This window comes from Bombus huntii, chromosome 13 (genome assembly GCF_024542735.1).
Source record: "Bombus huntii isolate Logan2020A chromosome 13, iyBomHunt1.1, whole genome shotgun sequence".
Lineage (NCBI taxonomy): Eukaryota > Metazoa > Arthropoda > Insecta > Hymenoptera > Apidae > Bombus > Bombus huntii.
The window spans coordinates 3,504,415-3,524,458 of record NC_066250.1 but is presented as its reverse complement, the minus strand read 5'-3'; the positions used below and the strand labels follow the sequence as shown (position 1 = coordinate 3,524,458).

Below are 20,044 nucleotides of genomic sequence, written 5' to 3'. Positions count from 1 at the left end.
AGCGGCATATTTTGCAATTATCACACCTATTACAGTGGTGCCAACAATCTTTGACCCAAAATAATACAGAAATGGAAATGTAACTTTCAATTAAAACCTGCTCTTATTTGTAAATGTGAAATCCTTAAGACTTCGCTTAGTCGATTTGAGAATATTCATTTAATATGTCGCAAGATATTGAATATACACTTTAAAAAGAGTGAAAGATTCATTTTATTATATTGGCAAGCCACTTTACACTCCCTCGTAGTCTACTTCGTTCTACTTCGTACAAATTTATATGAAATGTGTATATACGATAATACACGAATAATACACGTGCAATTTATACGAAACAATTAGTGAACTTTTATATTGGTACCGTTGATCTAATAATTGAAGATCGCTAAAACACCCATATGTATTTCATTTCATAACGTTACTTATATGATGTACTTTTATCAAGTATAACCAGTCATAACGTTGGTTAGCCATTTCCGTGCTCCTAGTCAAATAATATTAATTTTGGTAAGCATACCGTATTAGTACTTACTGTTTGTAAATATTAAGGCAAATTTAACAAAATTTATTAATGATTATTATAGTTTTTAACATCATTACAGTCTATCATTTGTTGGCATTGATTTTAAGGTTATGTTCGAATTAACCGCCTGTAAACAATCATGATTAACGTAATTTCAACGAAAAATATGGCAAAAAATAAATCTTATGCCATATAAAAATGATCAATGATATTTAAAATGTTTTTATATTTGCAGTTATTATTTAAATAAAAAAGAGAATAACCATGGATGCAGATCTATACGATGAATTTGGCAATTATATTGGTCCCGATTTGGCTTCTGATAGCGAAGATGAAAATGAATATGGAAATGCTGGAGACGATGCAGAAGACAGAGAACGCTCCGATGAGGAAATGGAAGAAGACAGAGATGAAGTTAGAGAGCAATCGGAGCAAGGAAATTCCATGGCAGTTGTATTGCACGAAGATAAAAGATATTATCCAAGTGCTTTAGAAGTTTATGGGCCAGAGGTAAATTGAACAATTAATTGACAATTAATATATATTTAATTAAAATACGTTATAGGTAGAGACATTGGTACAAGAAGAAGATGCACAACCATTAGATAAACCACTGATAGCACCAACACGAAAACCAAAGTTTCAAATAAAACAACAGCAACTACCAGAGACAACGTATAGCATAGAATTTTTAGCAGATATGATGGATGCGCCTCACCTTATACGTAATGTTGTTCTACTTGGTCACCTACATCACGGCAAAACTACTTTAGTCGATTGTCTAGTGAGACAGACCCACCCCTATCTTCACAGCGTAACAGACGAAAAACCTTTAAGGTATTCATAAATACTCCTAATAACCGCCGTTCAAAGTTAAACAAAAAAGTACATAATATTTACATTTTTAGGTATACCGACACATTATTCACCGAGCAACAGCGAGGGGTATCAACGAAAGCAACACCCGTGACGTTGTTACTGCAAGACGTAAAATCAAAGTCCTATCTTTTGAATATATTCGATACTCCGGGTCACGTAAATTTTTCTGACGAGGCGACAGCGGCGATACGTTTATCCGATGGAGCGGTGCTGATCGTCGACGCCGCCGAAGGCGTCATGTTGAACACAGAACGTTTACTAAAACACGCGCTTCAGGAAAAACTTGCGTTAACAGTTTGTATAAATAAGATAGACCGACTGATCCTCGAATTAAAATTGCCCCCCTTAGACGCGTACTATAAATTAAGACATATCATCGAAGAAATTAATGGACTGATAGCGCTATATTCGGATTCTGAAAATCCATCTTTCGTGTCGCCTGCTATCGGAAACGTGTGCTTTGCGAGCTCGGAGTACAACGTCTGTTTCACCCTGAAATCTTTCGCGGCGCTTTACGCTAAGATCCATCCCTCGCTTAACGCCAATGAATTTTCGAAACGACTATGGGGAGATATATACTTTAATTCGAAAACACGGAAATTTACGAAAAAACCGCCACACAATACCGCACAGCGCAGCTTTATCGAATTCATACTCGAGCCATTGTACAAGATCTTCGCGCAAGTTGTTGGTGATGTTGACACAACTTTACCCGATGGTTAGTCAATATTTGTAAATTAAACTAGTAGATTTCGTTCAACGTGAAATAATATTGCAACTTAATTCCACAGTGCTGGACGAATTAGGCATAAGACTAACATCAGAAGAAATGAAAATGAATATTAGACCTCTGTTGAGATTGGTATGCACGCGTTTCTTGGGAGACATGTGCGGATTAGTCGATATGTGTGTAGCCCACGTTCCTAGTCCTCAGTCACACGCACCAGTCAAAGTTCAACACGTGTACACAGGTTCTATGGATTCGTCTCTCGCGCAGGATATGATCAATTGCGATCCTGACGTTAGTACTTGCGAAATATTTACACTACGAGTATTTCGTGTCCTACCACATAGATTTTAACACGGAAACGATATTTACAGGGCAGGCTAATGATTCACAGCACAAAAATGTATCCTACCGAGGACTGTACTCTATTCGTGGTCCTCGGAAGGGTAATGTCAGGTACACTCGAGGCAGGACAACGTGTCCGCGTATTAGGTGAAGCATACTCGCGTACCGACGAAGAAGATTCTCGCGTTCTAACCGTGGGAAGGTTGTGGATCAGCGAGGCACGCTACTCGATCGAGCTGAACAGAGTTCCCGCGGGCAACTGGGTACTTATCGAAGGTATAGACAGGCCGATCGTAAAAACGAGCACCATTACCGATCTCAGTAATTCAGACGACTTACATATCTTCCGACCATTGAAGTTCAATACTCAGAGCGTGATCAAAATCGCGGTCGAACCTGTCAACCCATCAGAGTTACCAAAGATGTTAGACGGCCTGAGGAAAGTGAATAAAAGTTACCCATTGCTGGGCACGCGAGTCGAGGAAAGCGGCGAACACGTGGTCCTAGGTACCGGTGAACTGTACTTGGACTGCGCGATGCACGACCTGCGTCGTATGTATTCGGAAATCGATATAAAAGTAGCAGACCCGGTCGTTGCTTTCGCGGAGACGGTAGTAGAAACGAGTTCTCTCAAGTGTTTCGCCGAGACACCCAATAAACGGAACAAGTTGACGATGATCGCCGAACCACTCGAGAGAGGCCTGGCCGAAGACATCGAGGCAGAACATGTTAAAATAACGTGGAACAAGTAAGTAGAAAAATTCCGTAGATCGTGGATTTTTACGCATTTATAGAAAGTTAACAAATGCAAAAATACACGGAATGCGCATAGTGCGCAAAAACGTATAAAATATCCTTAAAACGTATTTAGTGGGTGAAATTAAATTTTCGCTTAGGTTCTGTTTCTTTAGTTGTGCTTATAAAAGTATAAATTCACACAAATATCCGCAGCCTATTTGTCGATATAGAAAATAGAATAGTACGTTAATGTAGGCTTCACAGATATATAGGTTCATCAGAGAGGGTCGATCGACCCTGATAGGGAGTAGAAACACGGTTCGTACACGCAAGTCTGGGTTCTTCGGTATCGAGCCACGAAAGTTCCAAAAATCTCAAAAAACAAAATGTACTCGTCTTTGCAGAAAACGTCTAGGAGAATTTTTCCAGACGAAGTACGACTGGGATTTATTGGCGGCGCGAAGCATATGGGCGTTTGGTCCAGACGCCACGGGTCCTAATATTCTGGTCGACGACACTTTGCCATCAGAAGTAGACAAGACGCTATTGAACAGCGCCCGTGACGCCATCATTCAGGGTTTCCAGTGGGGTACGCGAGAAGGTCCTCTCTGCGAAGAACCGATTAGAAACGTGAAGTTCAAAATCCTGGACGCCGTGATTGCTCAAGAACCTCTTCATCGAGGAGGTATGTATTGTATTGCGTATTTGTTATCTCGGGGACTGCGTTCGAAACGGCACTGGAGTAAGAAGAGTACTACAGTTTCGTTTTTTATTTCTCAATATTTTGTTTCTCGAGGTACGTTAAAATATTTGAAATCGAGCGTGATTCTTACCTTTTAAGCAAAGTTTGAAAGCGCTCAGAATGCATATACCGTATTACTATTGTTAATTAATTATTATTAATCAGTCAATAATATTTTTTTTCCGACACCGCTTGACTCCGTGAAGCGACGAAAAATAATTTCCACCCTTTTTTTATTGCGAACAACATTAATTTGTTTCGTTTTACAGGTGGTCAGATAATTCCGACGGCCAGAAGGGTAGCCTATTCTGCCTTCCTTATGGCAACGCCCAGATTGATGGAACCCTACTTGTTCGTCGAAGTTCAAGCGCCTGCGGATTGCGTGTCAGCAGTTTATACCGTGCTGGCTAAAAGAAGGGGCCACGTGACTCAAGACGCTCCCGTTCCCGGAAGTCCCTTGTATACCATCAAAGCATTCATTCCGGCAATCGATAGTTTCGGATTCGAGACTGACCTGCGAACCCATACGCAAGGTCAGGCGTTCTGCCTGTCCGTATTCCATCATTGGCAGATCGTGCCTGGCGATCCATTAGATAAAAGCATCACTATTCGACCACTGGAGCCACAGCCAGCTACGCACTTAGCTAGAGAGTTTATGTTGAAGACAAGGAGGCGGAAGGGACTTTCGGAAGACGTGTCTATCAACAAATTCTTCGACGATCCTATGTTACTGGAATTAGCCCGACAGGACGTTCTATTGAATTACCCGTTATAAAATATAACCGTAAAGCAATTTCCTGTATAATTTTACTACGACAAGTTTTCATTAAAGAATTAATTTTATACGAAAACCGCGTGTCTATCGATTTGTCACTTTCACCTGATTCCATTTCCATATCCCAATGCTCTATTGGCAAAAACGTAAAACTTCCTTAAAAAAACCATTCAAAATTCTTAAATTGCTGTAAACTCGTGAAAAATTAGACGCGTTTCCTGTATCATAACGCCGTTACGAAGTACGAACTGTCTGCAATATAAAATAAAGAACGTCCGATCTAACTATACGACTATAAATAAGAGTATACTGTTAAAATATGTATATAGAACACATTCGAGGCCGCATTCGAAAGTAGATCGCAACATATGGACAAAGCTTTACTGTCCACCTACTTTCTTCAGAAATAGATCCACCGAACATCAAACTACGACTCCTTTTAACGTCTAAAACAAAATCCAACTCGCGTATCCAATTTTGGGAATATTCTTCGAATATCCGATACGTTTTCCCATCTGCTATTGAAACACTCAAATGTACTATTGGTATCGACGTTCGATAAACGATTCGATTCTACTCATAGATATAGACAGAGTATCGTAATTAACAAATGCAAAACGAAGATTACAACGGAAAATTTTGAATCCCTTAACCTACAACGTCGAGTTAGACTCGCGGCTCACTGACTTCGACCCAACACGAAGAACACGTGCGAAAAAGGTGGTACGTCCTTCGGGCCAAACATAAACAACACGAGCATAAAACGTACGTTCTTCGGGCTACACGCGTCAAACATTTTTTTCTCTTGGCCGCATTCGGAACTTAAATTGTAGGGCAGGAGGTTAAATATCATATAGATAGGTGTAGCTAGCTGATCCGTCGTGACAGCATTCGATACGTAGTTTAGTCTTTAGACACGTTATTCACGTGACTTTCCGAGTAATCAGTGATTTTCCAGTGAAAATTATCGTATTAACCTTCGGAATACGAATCGCGAATTACGTACGTAAGAAAGTAGAACAGTAGGTCCAGTTCGAACCCACATGTTCAGTATGTACATTCAAATTTGTACAATTTTCTCTCACAAATATCTTCGTTACACGGACAAAGAAGAACAAAACATATATCGCCGCTTGCCATTGATTGCGGTGTAAGTGCAAAACTGTCGATTTTAGAGGAGACGCTGTCTTGAAAGAAACACAGGCCACAAAGAAATCGTCGTGAGTCATTGGAACAACATCAAGGGACCGATCGTAGGTAAGATATGTCACTAACTAAACTAAATAATAACTAAATAATAACTAAACAAAATAATAACTGAGAACGAGTCAGTGTTGCTGCAAACCTTGCAAACCGACAAAGCTAGGAATACAACGTACAACTTCTATTCGATAAAAGAAAGTTTGAAATTTGTTGAATCGTCTCGCTATCAATGCCGAGCAAGTAAAAGCTAAAACTGCAAGTTACACGTTGAATCGCGCTAAGCCTACTGCGTCGAAAATGACTCAACCATCGGATCGCGAAAGTTAGGTTACGATCGCAGCGGATACGTGTTATCTAACGAATGGTCGTTACGACGAACGAAATATGCGAAGAAATGCGTGCACTCGTAGGAATCTAGTATGTATATATCGATTACTTGGACGTATCGAGTTCATCGGAACGTTTACTGTCAGGACACGCATCCGCTGTAATCATAACCGCTTAGCCGTTTAAGCTTCACGAAATAGTCCCGGCGTGCAACATATCGTCCCATTTCGTACGTTGACGAGACTGTCTCGCTTCTTAAGCGCTTATCGTTTATTCGTGAAATATCGAAGCCGTCCGTTTCTCCTCTCCAAAAATATCGCTATTTTCCGACGAAATTTCGTAAGAGAAAATCTAAAGCCAAAGAAATTAGCGAAAAAGCTAAAACAATCAACGTACGTCGGAGATTCGAGACGGAAGATACAAGTGCGAGGCAGGCAGCGCGCGCAGTTTACAGGCGGAGCCGCAACTGCGCACAGTCGTATGGGTGGTTAAAGTGGACGGAGCCTGGCGCCATTTTACCAACTATAACCATGCCCATTCGTCCGCCCATCAGCGTCGATCGACCAGAGAGTCGTGCTGCTTCGATGGACGCAAAACCGGGTTCGCCCGGCGACTGTCTCTTTTCAAGGCGATGTCGTTATGAAGCGGTCTACCGCGTCGCCGCCGATCGATCAGTCGACTTCTCGTACTTCTCTCTCTTTCTCCCCCTCTGCTCTGTACTCGCGCTGGTGTACACGCATAACCGCGCTTCTTTTCGCTCGACTTTCGCGCTAAAATCGTACTTTCGAATAAAAATCGTCGACGCTCTTACCGAAAAACGAGAGCTACGAATCTCGAGCGTCTAAACACGTCTCGTATGACGCTACGATTTTCCATAGTTACGTCGTGTCGTGGACTGAATTCTCTCTTCGAGACGTCGAGCCCGCATCGCCGAAATCGACACCGAAGCCCTTTCACGACGCTTCGTTGAGAAGAAAATTAAAGTCGGGTTCTATCCAAGTTGGATAGACGCGAGCAACGTCTAGGAAGATGGTGCGAGAAAACGCGCGACGATGGGAGAATCGGTCATGAAAAGAATCGGAGAAACGCGCGAAAAGTACGCGGCGCGGCCAATCAGGGACATCTCGTTGGTTATTCGTTCTATAAATAGCGCAACAATTTAAATTTACAATAGCGTGCGATCTGCCGGCGGGCGACACGCTGTTGGTGCGCAAGATATTTCTCGAATACGGTTCGGTGACTTTCGTAGCGCGTTATCGGCAGACGGTGTGCCTGTATGCGTAGCTATCGTAACTAGAATAACGCTTTTACGATCGCGCAGCCACGTTTGCCTCGTTTGCCAATCACGACTGCCTCGTTTCTTTGACACACAGGCCAAAGTTACGAAACCGGAGGCCTCGACGAATCGCCGATCGAACGCGTTTAATAAGCAGCTTCGTTACCGGTGTCCCATATTTATTAGCACGCAGTACCACCGTCACGTCCGTACGTATTTGTCGTACGCAGATTCGTCGCTGTAGATACCTACGATGTTTCACAGGAAACGGATGGCGATCCGTAACTGTTGGAAAGCGGCTTTTTACGTCGAATGTACCGTGATCGTAACATATTAAAGGCATCTGGTAATTAGAGCGACATGGAAAGGGACATCGTACGGTCCATGGAGTTCCTCGCGCCGATTACACGCGCGTACCTATACTTCGATCGCGTTCCTTTCCGATTCGAAAACGCGCTGGTTTCGGTTTATTCGAGCGTCCTAATCTCCGGTGAGGCATTCACCGCTGCTTCGTAGCGGACGAAGAAAGCGTCGTTTTCGCGAACAACGGATGCAAGGGGCGAAGAAGATACGTCGGGTACGAACCGTTGCTTTCGCGCGTCGGTGTACAAAAGCGGGACGATCTACGGTCGATCTAGCTTCGAATCGATCAGTCGGCTCTTTAGCAGCTTGCGAGCGGACGCTGGACGATAGAACGGTTTCGCCTGGACTGCGATCGATCGACGAATCGGTCGATGAATTCATCGACGAATCCGACGATCGAGGGATGCGAAAGGTGAAAACGTAAGCGGAGTACTAAGAGGAGGAGAAGGGGTGTTGAACAAGAAGAGGAAAGGTCGGAACGACCGAAAAGGACGAAGTCGGAAAAGGAAACCGGCTGGTTCGTCGACGCTCGCCGACGCTCGGCGTCGCTCGTGCGGCTCCGTCGCAGCGAGGCGGGGTTTAGGCGGGGTCGATACGAACAGTGCCCGTGTCTTCCCGTCGTTTCCGTGCAGCGTCGTTCTAATCGCACCGTATCGAAAAGTGGCAGCGGCTACCGCCGCAGTTCGGCGCCACCGCTGCACACACTCTCTCGTTGGCCTCTACCGCCGCCTCCGCCGCCACCGCCGCCACCGGATCCCCGATATCATCGTGCATCGTCGCACTCGTTCGAGAGTCGGCCGAGTGCACCGAATCGAGTCGTGGCCAGAGAGAGCGGTTACGTTACGTCGAGTCGCGAGACAAGACCCCGTGAGTCCTCGTGGAGGAGGAGGGCAGCGCGGAGGGGAAGATCGAGCGACAGAGACGGAGAAAAAGGCCACGAAGAGGGGAGAGCGAGAGCGAGAGAAAGAAGGAACGTCACGGGCAAGAGCGCGCGCGCGCGCCTGTCGACCCACCGGTCGATCGACAACCACGTCGTCGACGGGACAATCGCGGCAACGACGACGGCTACGACGTGGATCGAGGAAGAAAGTCGTGCACGAGGATAACAAAGGCGCGATCGAGTTTCGTTTTCTGTTCTGTTCGTTCGGCGAGTAGGGCCGACGGAAACACGTAGGAAGAACGATCGAGGAAAGAAGAAAAACGTAGGAAAGGAGGAACAAGGGGAGAGAGATAGACGGAGGAGAGCGAGTGGAGGAGCGAAAGAGAGGGAAGTAGAGCGTGGAAGGAAGGAAGGAAAGGAGGAAGGAAGGAAGGAAGGAAGGAAGGAAGGAAGGAAGGAAGTAAAGAAGGAAGGAAGGAAGGGGGAAGGAAAAAGAGAGAATCGGGTCGAAATCGTCGGACATGTGCGCGGCGCTGTGCTCGCAGGCAGCAGGGACGTGATGGTACGTAGCTCGCGGCGTGCAAGTTATCAGGATTGCTCGCGGTCACGGGTTCGTGACGACCATGGTGAGGAGTGCGACGGCGTGAGCGACGACAACGAGCGCGCTATCGCGAGAGAGAGCCTCGGGGCGCCGCACGCCGACGGACGGAGCGGCGTTGCCACCTCTCTTCGCCCGCTGCACCGCGAGAAGCGATACGGCAACCAAGAACACCGTCGTTGCCACGTCCGCTGCTACGTTCCGCTGCCAGCCGGGACGGCAGCTCGCTGCTGGCCACGGCGACCATCTCTCTCGCTACGCTGGTAAGCACCTACACGTAAGCCTCTGTATACCGCCCTGCGAAACGTATGGTAGTCGCGTGAATCGACCAACAAGCCCGTACTACGCTCGGTACTCGCGATCCTCCGCCGAAGATAGGACACCGCCGCTGCTCGCCGCGATGCCGATGCTCTACCCGCGAGATCCTGTTGCCTGGAATAGCTACCGTGCTCTCTCGGACCGGTATACGTCGACGTTCCAGCAAAAACGCTCGAACCACCGATGTTACCGTGGCAACGCTCCTATCGACGACGGCTTACCCTCGCGATTCTCCATCGCCGCTCTTTCTATTATATCTCTCCTCCCGTTTACTCTTTACCGTCTCGCCGTCCAATTTACTTTCTTCCTTCGATCGTATCAGCCGTGGCCTCGTGACGATTCGTCGCGAGCATGCGAGACGTGATCGGCATCGCGCGGACGTTTCCAAGTCCAAGAACGAAGATCGCGATTCTCTGGAGAATCGCGTCGATCCGTAACAACGGCGATCAACGAATTAGGTGGTCTCTCTCTCTCTCTCTTTCTCTCTCCGCTCGCTTGGCGCCAGACCTTTCTCAAGTTCGAACGCAGAAGCCCTTCTACTCGTCCTTCCTCTCTCTCTCTCTCTCTCTCCTCCTCTCTCTCTCTCTCTCTCTTTGCCCCTCGCTTGCACGTTCTCTCTCTCTCTCTTTCTCTCTCTTTCTTCTTTCCCCCTTTCCTCCAAGTTCTTCATTACTCTTGCCATTCCTCGTAAACCAACCTCTTTTCTGTCGCGTTCCCGGCCTTGACGGATCATTCGCAGAGCGAAATTGCACGAACGCGGAGCCGTCGACTATGTCGTCGACGCAGGTGGTCGAGCCTTTCCTCCTTTCTTCGAGTTCGTTAGCCATGCGCAGTGACACTTGGCCTCTGTTATTGTCGCGCGGGAGATCTGTACGCGGGAGCTCTAAAAACCTAGTTTTTCCAAGCCGACGTATCGCGTGACTAAGCTGGTTTCACTGTCAAGTATACCTTTCACGCGAGGATCTCGTTGCTCGTCGCGCGATACTTCGACAAACGCGTTTCCCGTTCGTTGCCTACGAAATCTTGCTAAATCTCCCACCATCGTACGGCTACGAAACTTGATAGGAAGCCGCTTCCTCGTTAGCCACCAGTTAACGGCCGTTCGCGAAAAGCTGTTACAGCAGCGCCGTAGCGCTGGCGCGCGCGCGCGAACCGTTCGCGAGAGCACAGCACGCGCGAAATCAGATTCGCTCGCGCGATACCGACTAAATCTCGTCTCACGCATGTTCGTCGTGAACGAGACCGTACGTGGCAACCATCTGGTCGAAAATATTATCGAATATCGTTGCACAGATAGACACGGATAGGAGAAACGGAAGAGAAACCATCCCCTTTAAGAGATAGACCTTAAAGCCCCGGCGTAACTCGTTTCTCCCCCCTTGCATTTCACGAGATATTTCATTATTCTAAATATATCGACGGTACGCACGAGTCTCGCGTAAATGGAAATCGCTGCTTCGAACGTATCTTAACGCGATTACGTGCGTGTGTTTCCCCCCTCGAGCTAGTGCGCGCGGCTACCTGCATTTCGGAATCCTGCGACCGTTATTAGAACGCGCATCGATATCGCGCACGTCGGTACATTAACGCGTAACGTTACGCGATTTAATTTTAGATAAGCCGCAGATCGGCGATCACCGATTCGACTCGCTGTCGACGACGTACGACGAATCGCGACAATGCGTGGAAATTTTTTACGCAAGCGCGAATTATGATTCCGTGCGACGTGCACGGCGACCACAGCAAGCTGCGCAGTTAATTTAAAAAAAGCATCTAATCGTTGCTCTTTGGTCCCGTGGATTAACAATCCGAATGGCACAGCTGTTTCAGAATCGACTAACGACATGGAGGCAAAGGAGAGGGAGAAGCCGCTGGTTAAAGACTTGAACGAACATATCGTGTGTCCTCTCTGCAGAGGCTACCTCATAGACGCAACGACCCTCGTGGAATGTCTACATTCTTGTTAGTATTTCTTTCAATTCCGTGTTCCGTAGTAACGCTCGTCCCATCTCGTTACTCGTCGCCGGTCATCGTACGATTTTCGCTCATCTGACTCGCGTTTCATCGGCTCGTTAACATTAATTTGCATGAGAAAAAAGCTATAACGTAGCGAAGTCGTCGATGAATATCGTTCGGTGACGACGCGAAATAACGACGCGTGTACCGTGCCGTACCTCCAACGGCCGTATCTACTTCGCGTGCGTGAAATAGTCCATCCGCTTCGTCCGCCCCTCCGGCAGGGTGGCTAAATTCGAGAAGGGTGACTAACCGCTGGCGCTGTTCGTTCCGCGCGTTCTCATATTCTCCCGACGAATAGAGATTTTTCGAACGTAAAGATTCCGCGTTCGCGATGGAACGAGCGTAATTAAACATCGGAAAGAACACGCTTGGAATATAAAATAGGTACGAGTGGAACGATGCTCAGTTTGCAGAGGTTGCATAGTCAGAAGGTTGAGCAGTGGTGCCAGAGCGTGTCCCGTGTGCAATGTCGCAACGTCTCCGCCGCTCTTGCCGGACGTAAAGCTACAACGACTGGTGTATCTCGTAGTACCCGGCCTCTTCCGGTCGGAGCTCGAACGAAGGCGTCATTTCCGGCTGGTCAATCCGCAATGCCCACCTTTAGCCCTTCCATTGGGTGCTCTAGACTTAACCTTGGACGATTTCGTCAGCCTGAGCTTGTGCGAGCTCGACGAACCGGAAGAGGAGGCGGTCGCTCGCGAGCCGGAGAACCGTGTCGGGTCACGACACCGAGCGAACAATACCGATCAAACGAAACACGAGGAGCCGATCAAGGTTCGAAGCACGCGGTATCTCAAGTGTCCGGCAGGAGTGACGGTTCGTCATCTGGTGCGATTGTTGATGCTGAAGAGAGGATGGGAGGAGGCGAATTCTTACGGGGCGATCGTCAACAAAATCGAGATTCTCTGCGAGAAGAGCGACGAGAACCGGCGCAGTAGCACGAAAACGACGGTACTGGACCAATCGTGGACTCTACTGGACCTCGCCTGCATATTCGGCTGGAAAAGAGTGAGTTTCTTCCCCTATCATTTACCCCTTCTGCCCTGTTATTTAGCGAGCCCATAATTTACTTTCCTTTCGCATCGTGTTCGTCGGTAACTCATGGTCGCGCGATGGAGGTCGATCGTCTACCTCGCGATAGTCATAATCATTTCCTATTGCGTCAGTCGTATTTAGAACTCTCGTGATGCTGCAAGATACCATAGGGGAAGCGATAATTTTGACGTTGCAGGAAGCACCCATGAAGCTGTTTTATCGCATTACGCGCCGGGAGGCTATTATTCCTCAATCGAGCGACAGTTCCTTCAACGACGAAACGACCGAGGATACCGCGACCATGGAAAATATTCAGAGGCCGCCGACACCACCGCCGAGCCCCAAGCCGCCGCAGGAGTGCGAAGTCGAGGCTCGTAGGATTTTAGAAAGCAGCAACGTACCCCCTCGATCCTTGAAGACCAATTTGGAACGCGACAAGGAACCGAAGGCGAAGAAACCGAGGTGCAAAGTGACTCCGGTTATGAGGACTCCTAATCTCGTACCGATACAAAACAATCACGCACCTGAGAGTTCCAAGACCAAAGACCTGACGAAGCTGGAACACCACAAGCACAGGAAACGACGAAACAAACGAGTGATCGCTGAGATCACCACCACGCCGCGGGAGGATCTATTGAAACTGAAGGTTCGGTTGACCCCGTGTCCACCGAGAATCACGTCGAGTAGCGCGACCGGCCAGGCAAAAGAGAAATTGCTGCAGATGAGAGCCGTTAGACGAGAAAAGATCAAAGCGACGACGATAAGTCAGCAACGATCGACAGGCGCGTTGGTGGCTCCAGGGGAAGGTGCAGTTACGAAAGAGAACCTCGGAGAGACAGAGGAGACCATCGAAGAAATTATAGACAGCATACCCGACGAGGTCGTTCGAATCGCACAAAATATAACTACTCCTCCGACGGAGGATACTTCCGCCTCGGTCGATAAGGTGGATCAGAGAAGCATACAGCAGAGTTGTAGATCATCGTCGAAGAAGGAAGAAACTTTGCCGGAAATCGTGAAAAGAGTGGAACAGGTCGAACCAGAACGTCCGAAGAAGGACGAGGAGATTCTTCGAAGATTGGGTCTGGTAGCCGTGAACGAAGCCAGCGACAATTTCCGGGATAAAGCGAAGCAACGCGTGCAAAACAACGGGGAGAAGATCGATAACTTGAACAGAGAGAAACTCGAGAAACAATTGCGCGAAAGTAAAGCGAATCGTGTGAGAAGCTTGTTGGCTGAGAAACAGATGCGCGACGCGTTGAAAACAATGTCGAAGACGAAAGAGGAACAACATGCTGCGCCCATTCAGGTCAGCGCCCCTCCGAAAAAGAAAGGTCCGCCACCACTAGCGCCACTGCGCGTCGCCAAGCCTTCCGGGTTTGCCACGTCGAGCGCCATTTTAGAACCGAACAATTCCAAATACGAGATCCCACTGGATCTAAGCAGCGGTGGAGCGGTTCACAATAACGTTCTCGATCTGTCTGCGAATTTATCGGTCGGTAATTATTCCTCGTCCCCTGCCTCTTCGTCGTCCTCTTCACCTTCGTCCTCTTTGTCGTCGTCGTCGTCGTCGTCCTCCTCCTCCTCCTCGTCATCCTGTTCCCTGTCCTTGTTGAAACCAAGGCCATCGCGACCATCGATCCCTACAGGAAACTTACTAAGAGGAAAAGCGAAAGACTTGGAGCAACGACGAGGTCAAGACTCCAATCTAGTGACACTTTCCGACGCGGCTGTGTCCCTGTTAAGCGGCTGCATCACCGACGAGAATTCGATCGATCCTTTGGTACTCAGCTCTGCCAACCTCGCCAGCAAAGTCGCTCTGCGAATACCGCAACCTCATCAAAGAATCTCCGGTTTCGGAATGAAAATCAAACCAAACTTGAGTATCAGGCACATTCCTAATCCTCAGGCTGTGGTCGCGTCGCAATACAGGAATCAAAGAGTCAGTTACTTCAATTCTGCCTCGCAACAGCCACCGTAATTCTTTCTCCGCTAACAGTACGAGCTATCCTCCTGCGTATCCTCCATTCTTTTCACCACTTCCTATGGTAATAGCCAACAATCTGGTCGGTGTCTCTGACTTTTGTCCAACTTTAAAGATCGTTACCGAGAATGAGCAAACTATCGCGAAGAAGATTTGATTTTTATTTTATTTTTATGCACTCGTCCACTGCAGCTAAAGCGATAAAGTTGTCGACGAGAAGCGTCCTCTCCGATGATTTTCGAACGTGTTACAAAGATCGATCGCTTTGAACGATTTTTCTCTTTACGTATAACCGGCGGCTGGCTTTAGTTGTCAGATTAGGTTGGGTTAATATTAATCCGATCGCCGCGAGGCGGCCAGCCAGCGTTTCACTGCTTAATCGCTTTAAAGAGTAACTGAATAAATTCGTTGAATCTCAGTAAAGTGAAGCAACGAAATGTTGACCGCCATTACGTTACATCCGAGTGTCCGACTCAGAATCCAGATAATTATACGAATAATCGACCGCGAGGTGAACGTATCCTTCTATAAATATGTGTTTTCTCATTCAGCGTCATCGTCTGGTCACAGCTTGCACAGTTTTTACTTTTTGAGCTTCTACTTTAGTTTTACTTCCACGTTGAACGTATCGTCAAACGCAAATGGAAGTTCGAGGTTTAGACTTAGATCCGACCCTAGTGTCATCGAATCGGCCAATAAAAACGACCACGTTCTCCAGGATTTTCGCGAGATCAAAGTTACATTTAGGTTTGGTTCTCGCGTAAAGTTCAAAGTACTTGTAATAGCCTGAGTCGTTATTTTTCGTGATATCTGATATCATTTAAACAGCCGCTTAAGATCAGAGATGCTGACCAAATCGCTCGATATTACCACTTCCTATTATTAGATTTAGAAGACGCTCTTACGGAAATAAGATTCCTACGTGACCAATCCAAAGGCTGTACGTTACCATATATTTTGCCCCGCTTCCTATAATGTTTCGTAAAACGTGATGAGTTTCGTGTGGGTGTGAAGACACATGGTACACCCGGTAGCATAAACTAGAGCGGCAGCTCGAGAGGTGAAAGTGAAAGAATGATTGTGACATTTAATACAGCGCGAGTAAATATATTCTATTAGATACTTTTTTCAAAATGAACAAGACTAAAAGAAGATCGTCTGGTACAGAATGTTTTACATTAAAAGAGAAGAAAATAGCGACAAAACGAATAACACACGTGTTACCCTGTGTCTTTCCCTCTCAAATGAGAAACAACGGCGGTATGTTTGTAATGCATGTACGTATGTGTGTGTCTGTCTGTCTATGATCAACCATTAAATGCAAATTAGTATACCTACTTGTGGTCAGGCCTGACAAATTCATTTGCGGAAAGAGTCGGCAATTTGGCTGATCCGCTTTATTGGCAATGGCACAACGCCTGACAGAGATATATTAGACGTAGCATAACGTATGGTTAAGGGATGTAGAGACAAGGATAGCGGATGAATGGTTAGAGTGGAACGGCGGATGGATGAAGGATAAACTTTCTCGTCCCCACGTGTTGTCGTTCCTTTTTTTAGAACCTTAGAGAAATATGTACTTCATAGAGATGCCAAAGAACGCCAGAGAACGTGTGCAATGTACTAGTGCAATTTAATTATCGTCTATTATCATATAATATATTACGAGCGATTTATTGCGATAGAAGGCCGATTATAATTTCCTGGTAAAAGGAAAAAAGAAGAAGAAGAAGAAGAAGAAAAGAAAAAGAAAGAAAAAAACAAAGAAAGAGGGGAACATGCTAGTAGTACATATAACAACGGGCAACCCTTTAAAAAAATTAGGTGAGAAGCTTCGAGGAGCTTTGTAAAATCTTTGTAATGTACACTCGATTCTTCGTATCGGGGTGTACCGTTTCGAATTGGAAGTTTAAATATGCAAAATACGTACCTACCACCCGTACGTCGTATCCTATAATATTAAGGGAGTTTTTATTCTACGAAGACGTATAAACTCATATCGCTGTTACTGATTTACGAATAATATATTATAGGTATTATTATCGTCCGAGATCGATACGATCGAGCGGTTTTTGAAAACATTCGGATAAAGAATAGCATCGAGTGCGCTGTGAGCTCGTTGTGCGTGATATATGGCGATTTTTAATGCTGTATCGGAATTTGTACAGACTGCTTCTGTTCGTACAAGGACAGCAATAAAGATGAACACGATGATTTCAAAGAAATTTTAAACGAAACGTTTACTAGGAAACCAAATCCTACTCGAACGATCAGAATAATTCAGCGTTTCCGGTATTGCACATCGATCGAGCGTACACGTTGCGTAAAAAAGATGTATGTCGATGGTGGAATGAGAATCAAGGTGGGTATGTAAAAGTAAGTGTTTTAAACGTCTGGTCGAGATAAATACTGAAAATAGGGGAACGGTGCCAACGAGTGCGAAGAAACAATGGAGAATATCGATACCCACGATTCGCGGCGAAGTCGGACGTTCGAATCTCGCTTAGGAAATTTGCATCAATTAGTTACATGGTTACGCGTGGTCGACGATATTTGGGAAAAGAAGGGAACCACACGATTTCGAATTAGCTAATAATCAAAAAAAAAAAAAAAAAAGAACTGCCAGTTTAGGAAAACGAGGATTACATTAGAGACACAGTTCGTTAGGATTTACGGCGAAGTAAAAGGGACCCAGATTTTTACATGTTATTTTTCTACGGCCTTTTTAAACGGAATCACGTTACGTTCAACCATCACGATCGATCGTAATTTTATCCATCGATCCGCCAATTATAAAATGCCCACGTTGAACAACTAGTAAGACAATGTTCGTTCGAACCGATGGTTTACGAAAGCGATTAACGTAGCCCACGAAGACTGCGAAGATTTTAATATCTGATTTGTTGCAAGAGTTGAATAGTTGCCATGTGACTATACCTACGTAAGTTCTACTTGAAATATTAACCCATTGTTTGGAGCAACGATCGTGTACTTGTTAACAACACGAACCGTTATGTATCGTATCTAAAGTTACAGTTCGGAAAGACTTTAACGCGCAGAAGAATAGATAGCTGCGCCACGACGAGGGATCAAGAATTCGTTCCAACTTGGAATATCTCGAGGACATTTCTTGAAACTAATGTGCCCCCCCCCCCCCCCGGAAGAAAATAAACAGACGACGTATCGTAAGCATAGGATGTCAGAAAAAAAGAGGGAAAAGGGAAACGAAATCGCGTGTTTGTGATCGAAAAGCTTATATGCGAATGTTTCAGATTTTAAAGCAAGTTATCGAAATTAATAAGAATACGGAACAAGTTATATTTTAACATCGCGAAGTCTATCGTTCGTCGCGATTACGCGAAACCTTTGTTTGGAAACTGTAGGGATTGTAACGATAAACGTAATCGGTTGTGCTTCGAAAATATTTCCACGGTAACTCCATGAAATAGTATACAAGTAATCGACGCAGTTATTATCAATGTCATTCTCATAAATATTAAACGTATAACGCAATACAGTATCTCCATAATAAACAAGCTGTGAATTGTAATCGAACAAAGAACATCGATAATCACTGAGAACACAGTTGTTCAAATATTTCAAACCTTCTTCGTTCTCCATCTTCTACCTTTGATTTAACATTTTACGAAACTTTTTCGTTGTCGCTTACAAAACGGTCCTAGGATTGCTGATTTTCCTTTCAAGCGTTGCGCGCCACCCGAGCGTTATGATCGAACTTTTAAGCGACTGGAACATGTAAACGAAGCGGCGTGCGTATTGTGTTTTATCAAAATCGACAGGAAGAAAATCGAAAATTACCGTAGATTAAGTCAGCGAAATAACCCAGGCTATAAGCGCGTATATTACTTACTACCTACTTATATATCTAATATCATTGATCGTTCGAGTATCTAATTATCCATGTCATTATCGCGAGGTTGTGCGCGTTTAAAAACGTCGCCTTACATCTTGCCGGCGAATAGTAACCGGCAATGTTTGTTATCGTTAATTAGCTAGCGTTTACTTTGATGTTTTGTTAAAATTGTTTTTGAGAATCATGTTACATGAAGTGTACGATCCATTGCTCGTCAATAAATCGTGATGTGTATAATCATAAAGAAGCGTACGTGTTACCTCGTCCTCTTCCCTTAACGTTACCCTGTTGAACATCGCGCAACTAGTACGTGGATTATACGAAATAATACTTCGAAACGTACTTCGAAGATCAGCGAGTTTTATCGTTCAATTAAACGCGATTTAGAAATTACGCAAAGACAGACGGGCGAACTATTTAGTTGTTCGCGATACGAGTGTTAATTCGATGTCTCCTCCACATACACGCCATTTTTGCGTTCGGATGGAACCAAGCAGCCCTTCGAGCGAGGTAAGTACGCAGCTGGTGGAACATCGTAAACGTGAAAAATAGACTAACGATATAATCGTTCGTAAATAGCAATACGATAGAAAACGAGTGATCAACCGAGTACCGATCTGATACAATCTCCAAAAAGTAGACTACCGAAGCGTCCTGTTTTGCGACCAAGTTTTCAGAGCAGAAAAGATCAAATGAAAACAAAATTCACGTAAAAACTCCGCTGCCCAGCGGCTTAAATCCAAAGATTGTATTAAACACGAAAAATGTAAAACGCCGACACATAATATAGCATATACCTTTGCCTAACACATCAAAATTCATAGTTTATTGCGAATACCCAAATGTATTAAAATTGTGTCTTGGTTTAAATAAACGTTATTAAAAAAAAAAAAAAAGGTCTAATACAATCTTAATGATATCTTAAAATATCGGGGAATACCAATAGAACGAAATAAATAGAATGGCTCAAGAAAGCTTGGTAATTACGATGACCGGGCGTCCCATAAACGATCCTCGAAAATGATTAAGAAGAGATTACCTTGGTGAAATGGCGGAAATGGGGGATTTGAAAAAGGTATAACACCCTGGTAAGTTATATCGACTACCTGGAAGAATACTTTGGTATGTCGATCCAACCACCGGTATAAGAAATAAGAGGGAAGCGACAGAGGATGCGAATACTGTACGAAGTCCTATAAATGACCTTCGTTACCTTCGGCCCAGGTAGGAGGTAGGGAACGAAGGTAAGAAGATAAGGAGGGTACAAAGGATGCCTACCTTCGACAACCTACATTAGGTACGGGAGACGTGGAGTCAGCCTGCGGCCGCGGGCCACGGAAACTCGACCGCTGATTGGCTACAACCTCCCCCAGGGAAGTGCGTCGTGAGCGTCGGAAGTGAAGAGGGGTGAGCGTGCCTAGAGCGAGCCGTTTGTACA

General features: G+C 45.5%; 2 protein-coding genes across 3 annotated transcripts; both read left to right on the top strand.

Moving 5' to 3' along the window:
- Positions 1 to 270: 270 nt before the first annotated feature.
- On the top strand, positions 271 to 4,805 carry LOC126872448 (116 kDa U5 small nuclear ribonucleoprotein component). Its single transcript, XM_050632408.1, has 8 exons — positions 271 to 507; positions 759 to 1,033; positions 1,089 to 1,360; positions 1,432 to 2,120; positions 2,194 to 2,423; positions 2,504 to 3,222; positions 3,617 to 3,897; positions 4,224 to 4,805. The coding sequence occupies exons 2-8, from the start codon at positions 788 to 790 to the stop codon at positions 4,727 to 4,729; spliced, it is 2,943 nt and encodes a 980-aa protein (XP_050488365.1). The 5' UTR covers positions 271 to 507; positions 759 to 787; the 3' UTR covers positions 4,730 to 4,805.
- A 3,386-nt stretch (positions 4,806 to 8,191) lies between these two features.
- Positions 8,192 to 17,351, top strand: LOC126872449 (polycomb group protein Psc-like). 2 transcript variants are annotated; one of them, XM_050632409.1, is made up of 4 exons: positions 8,192 to 9,639; positions 11,516 to 11,656; positions 12,120 to 12,721; positions 12,945 to 17,351. In XM_050632409.1, the coding sequence occupies exons 2-4, from the start codon at positions 11,539 to 11,541 to the stop codon at positions 14,727 to 14,729; spliced, it is 2,505 nt and encodes an 834-aa protein (XP_050488366.1). In that variant the 5' UTR covers positions 8,192 to 9,639; positions 11,516 to 11,538; the 3' UTR covers positions 14,730 to 17,351. The 2 variants fall into 2 exon arrangements, with proteins under 2 accessions (XP_050488366.1, XP_050488368.1); XM_050632411.1 differs by lacking the exon at positions 8,192 to 9,639 and adding an exon at positions 10,180 to 10,480.
- Positions 17,352 to 20,044: the final 2,693 nt, after the last annotated feature.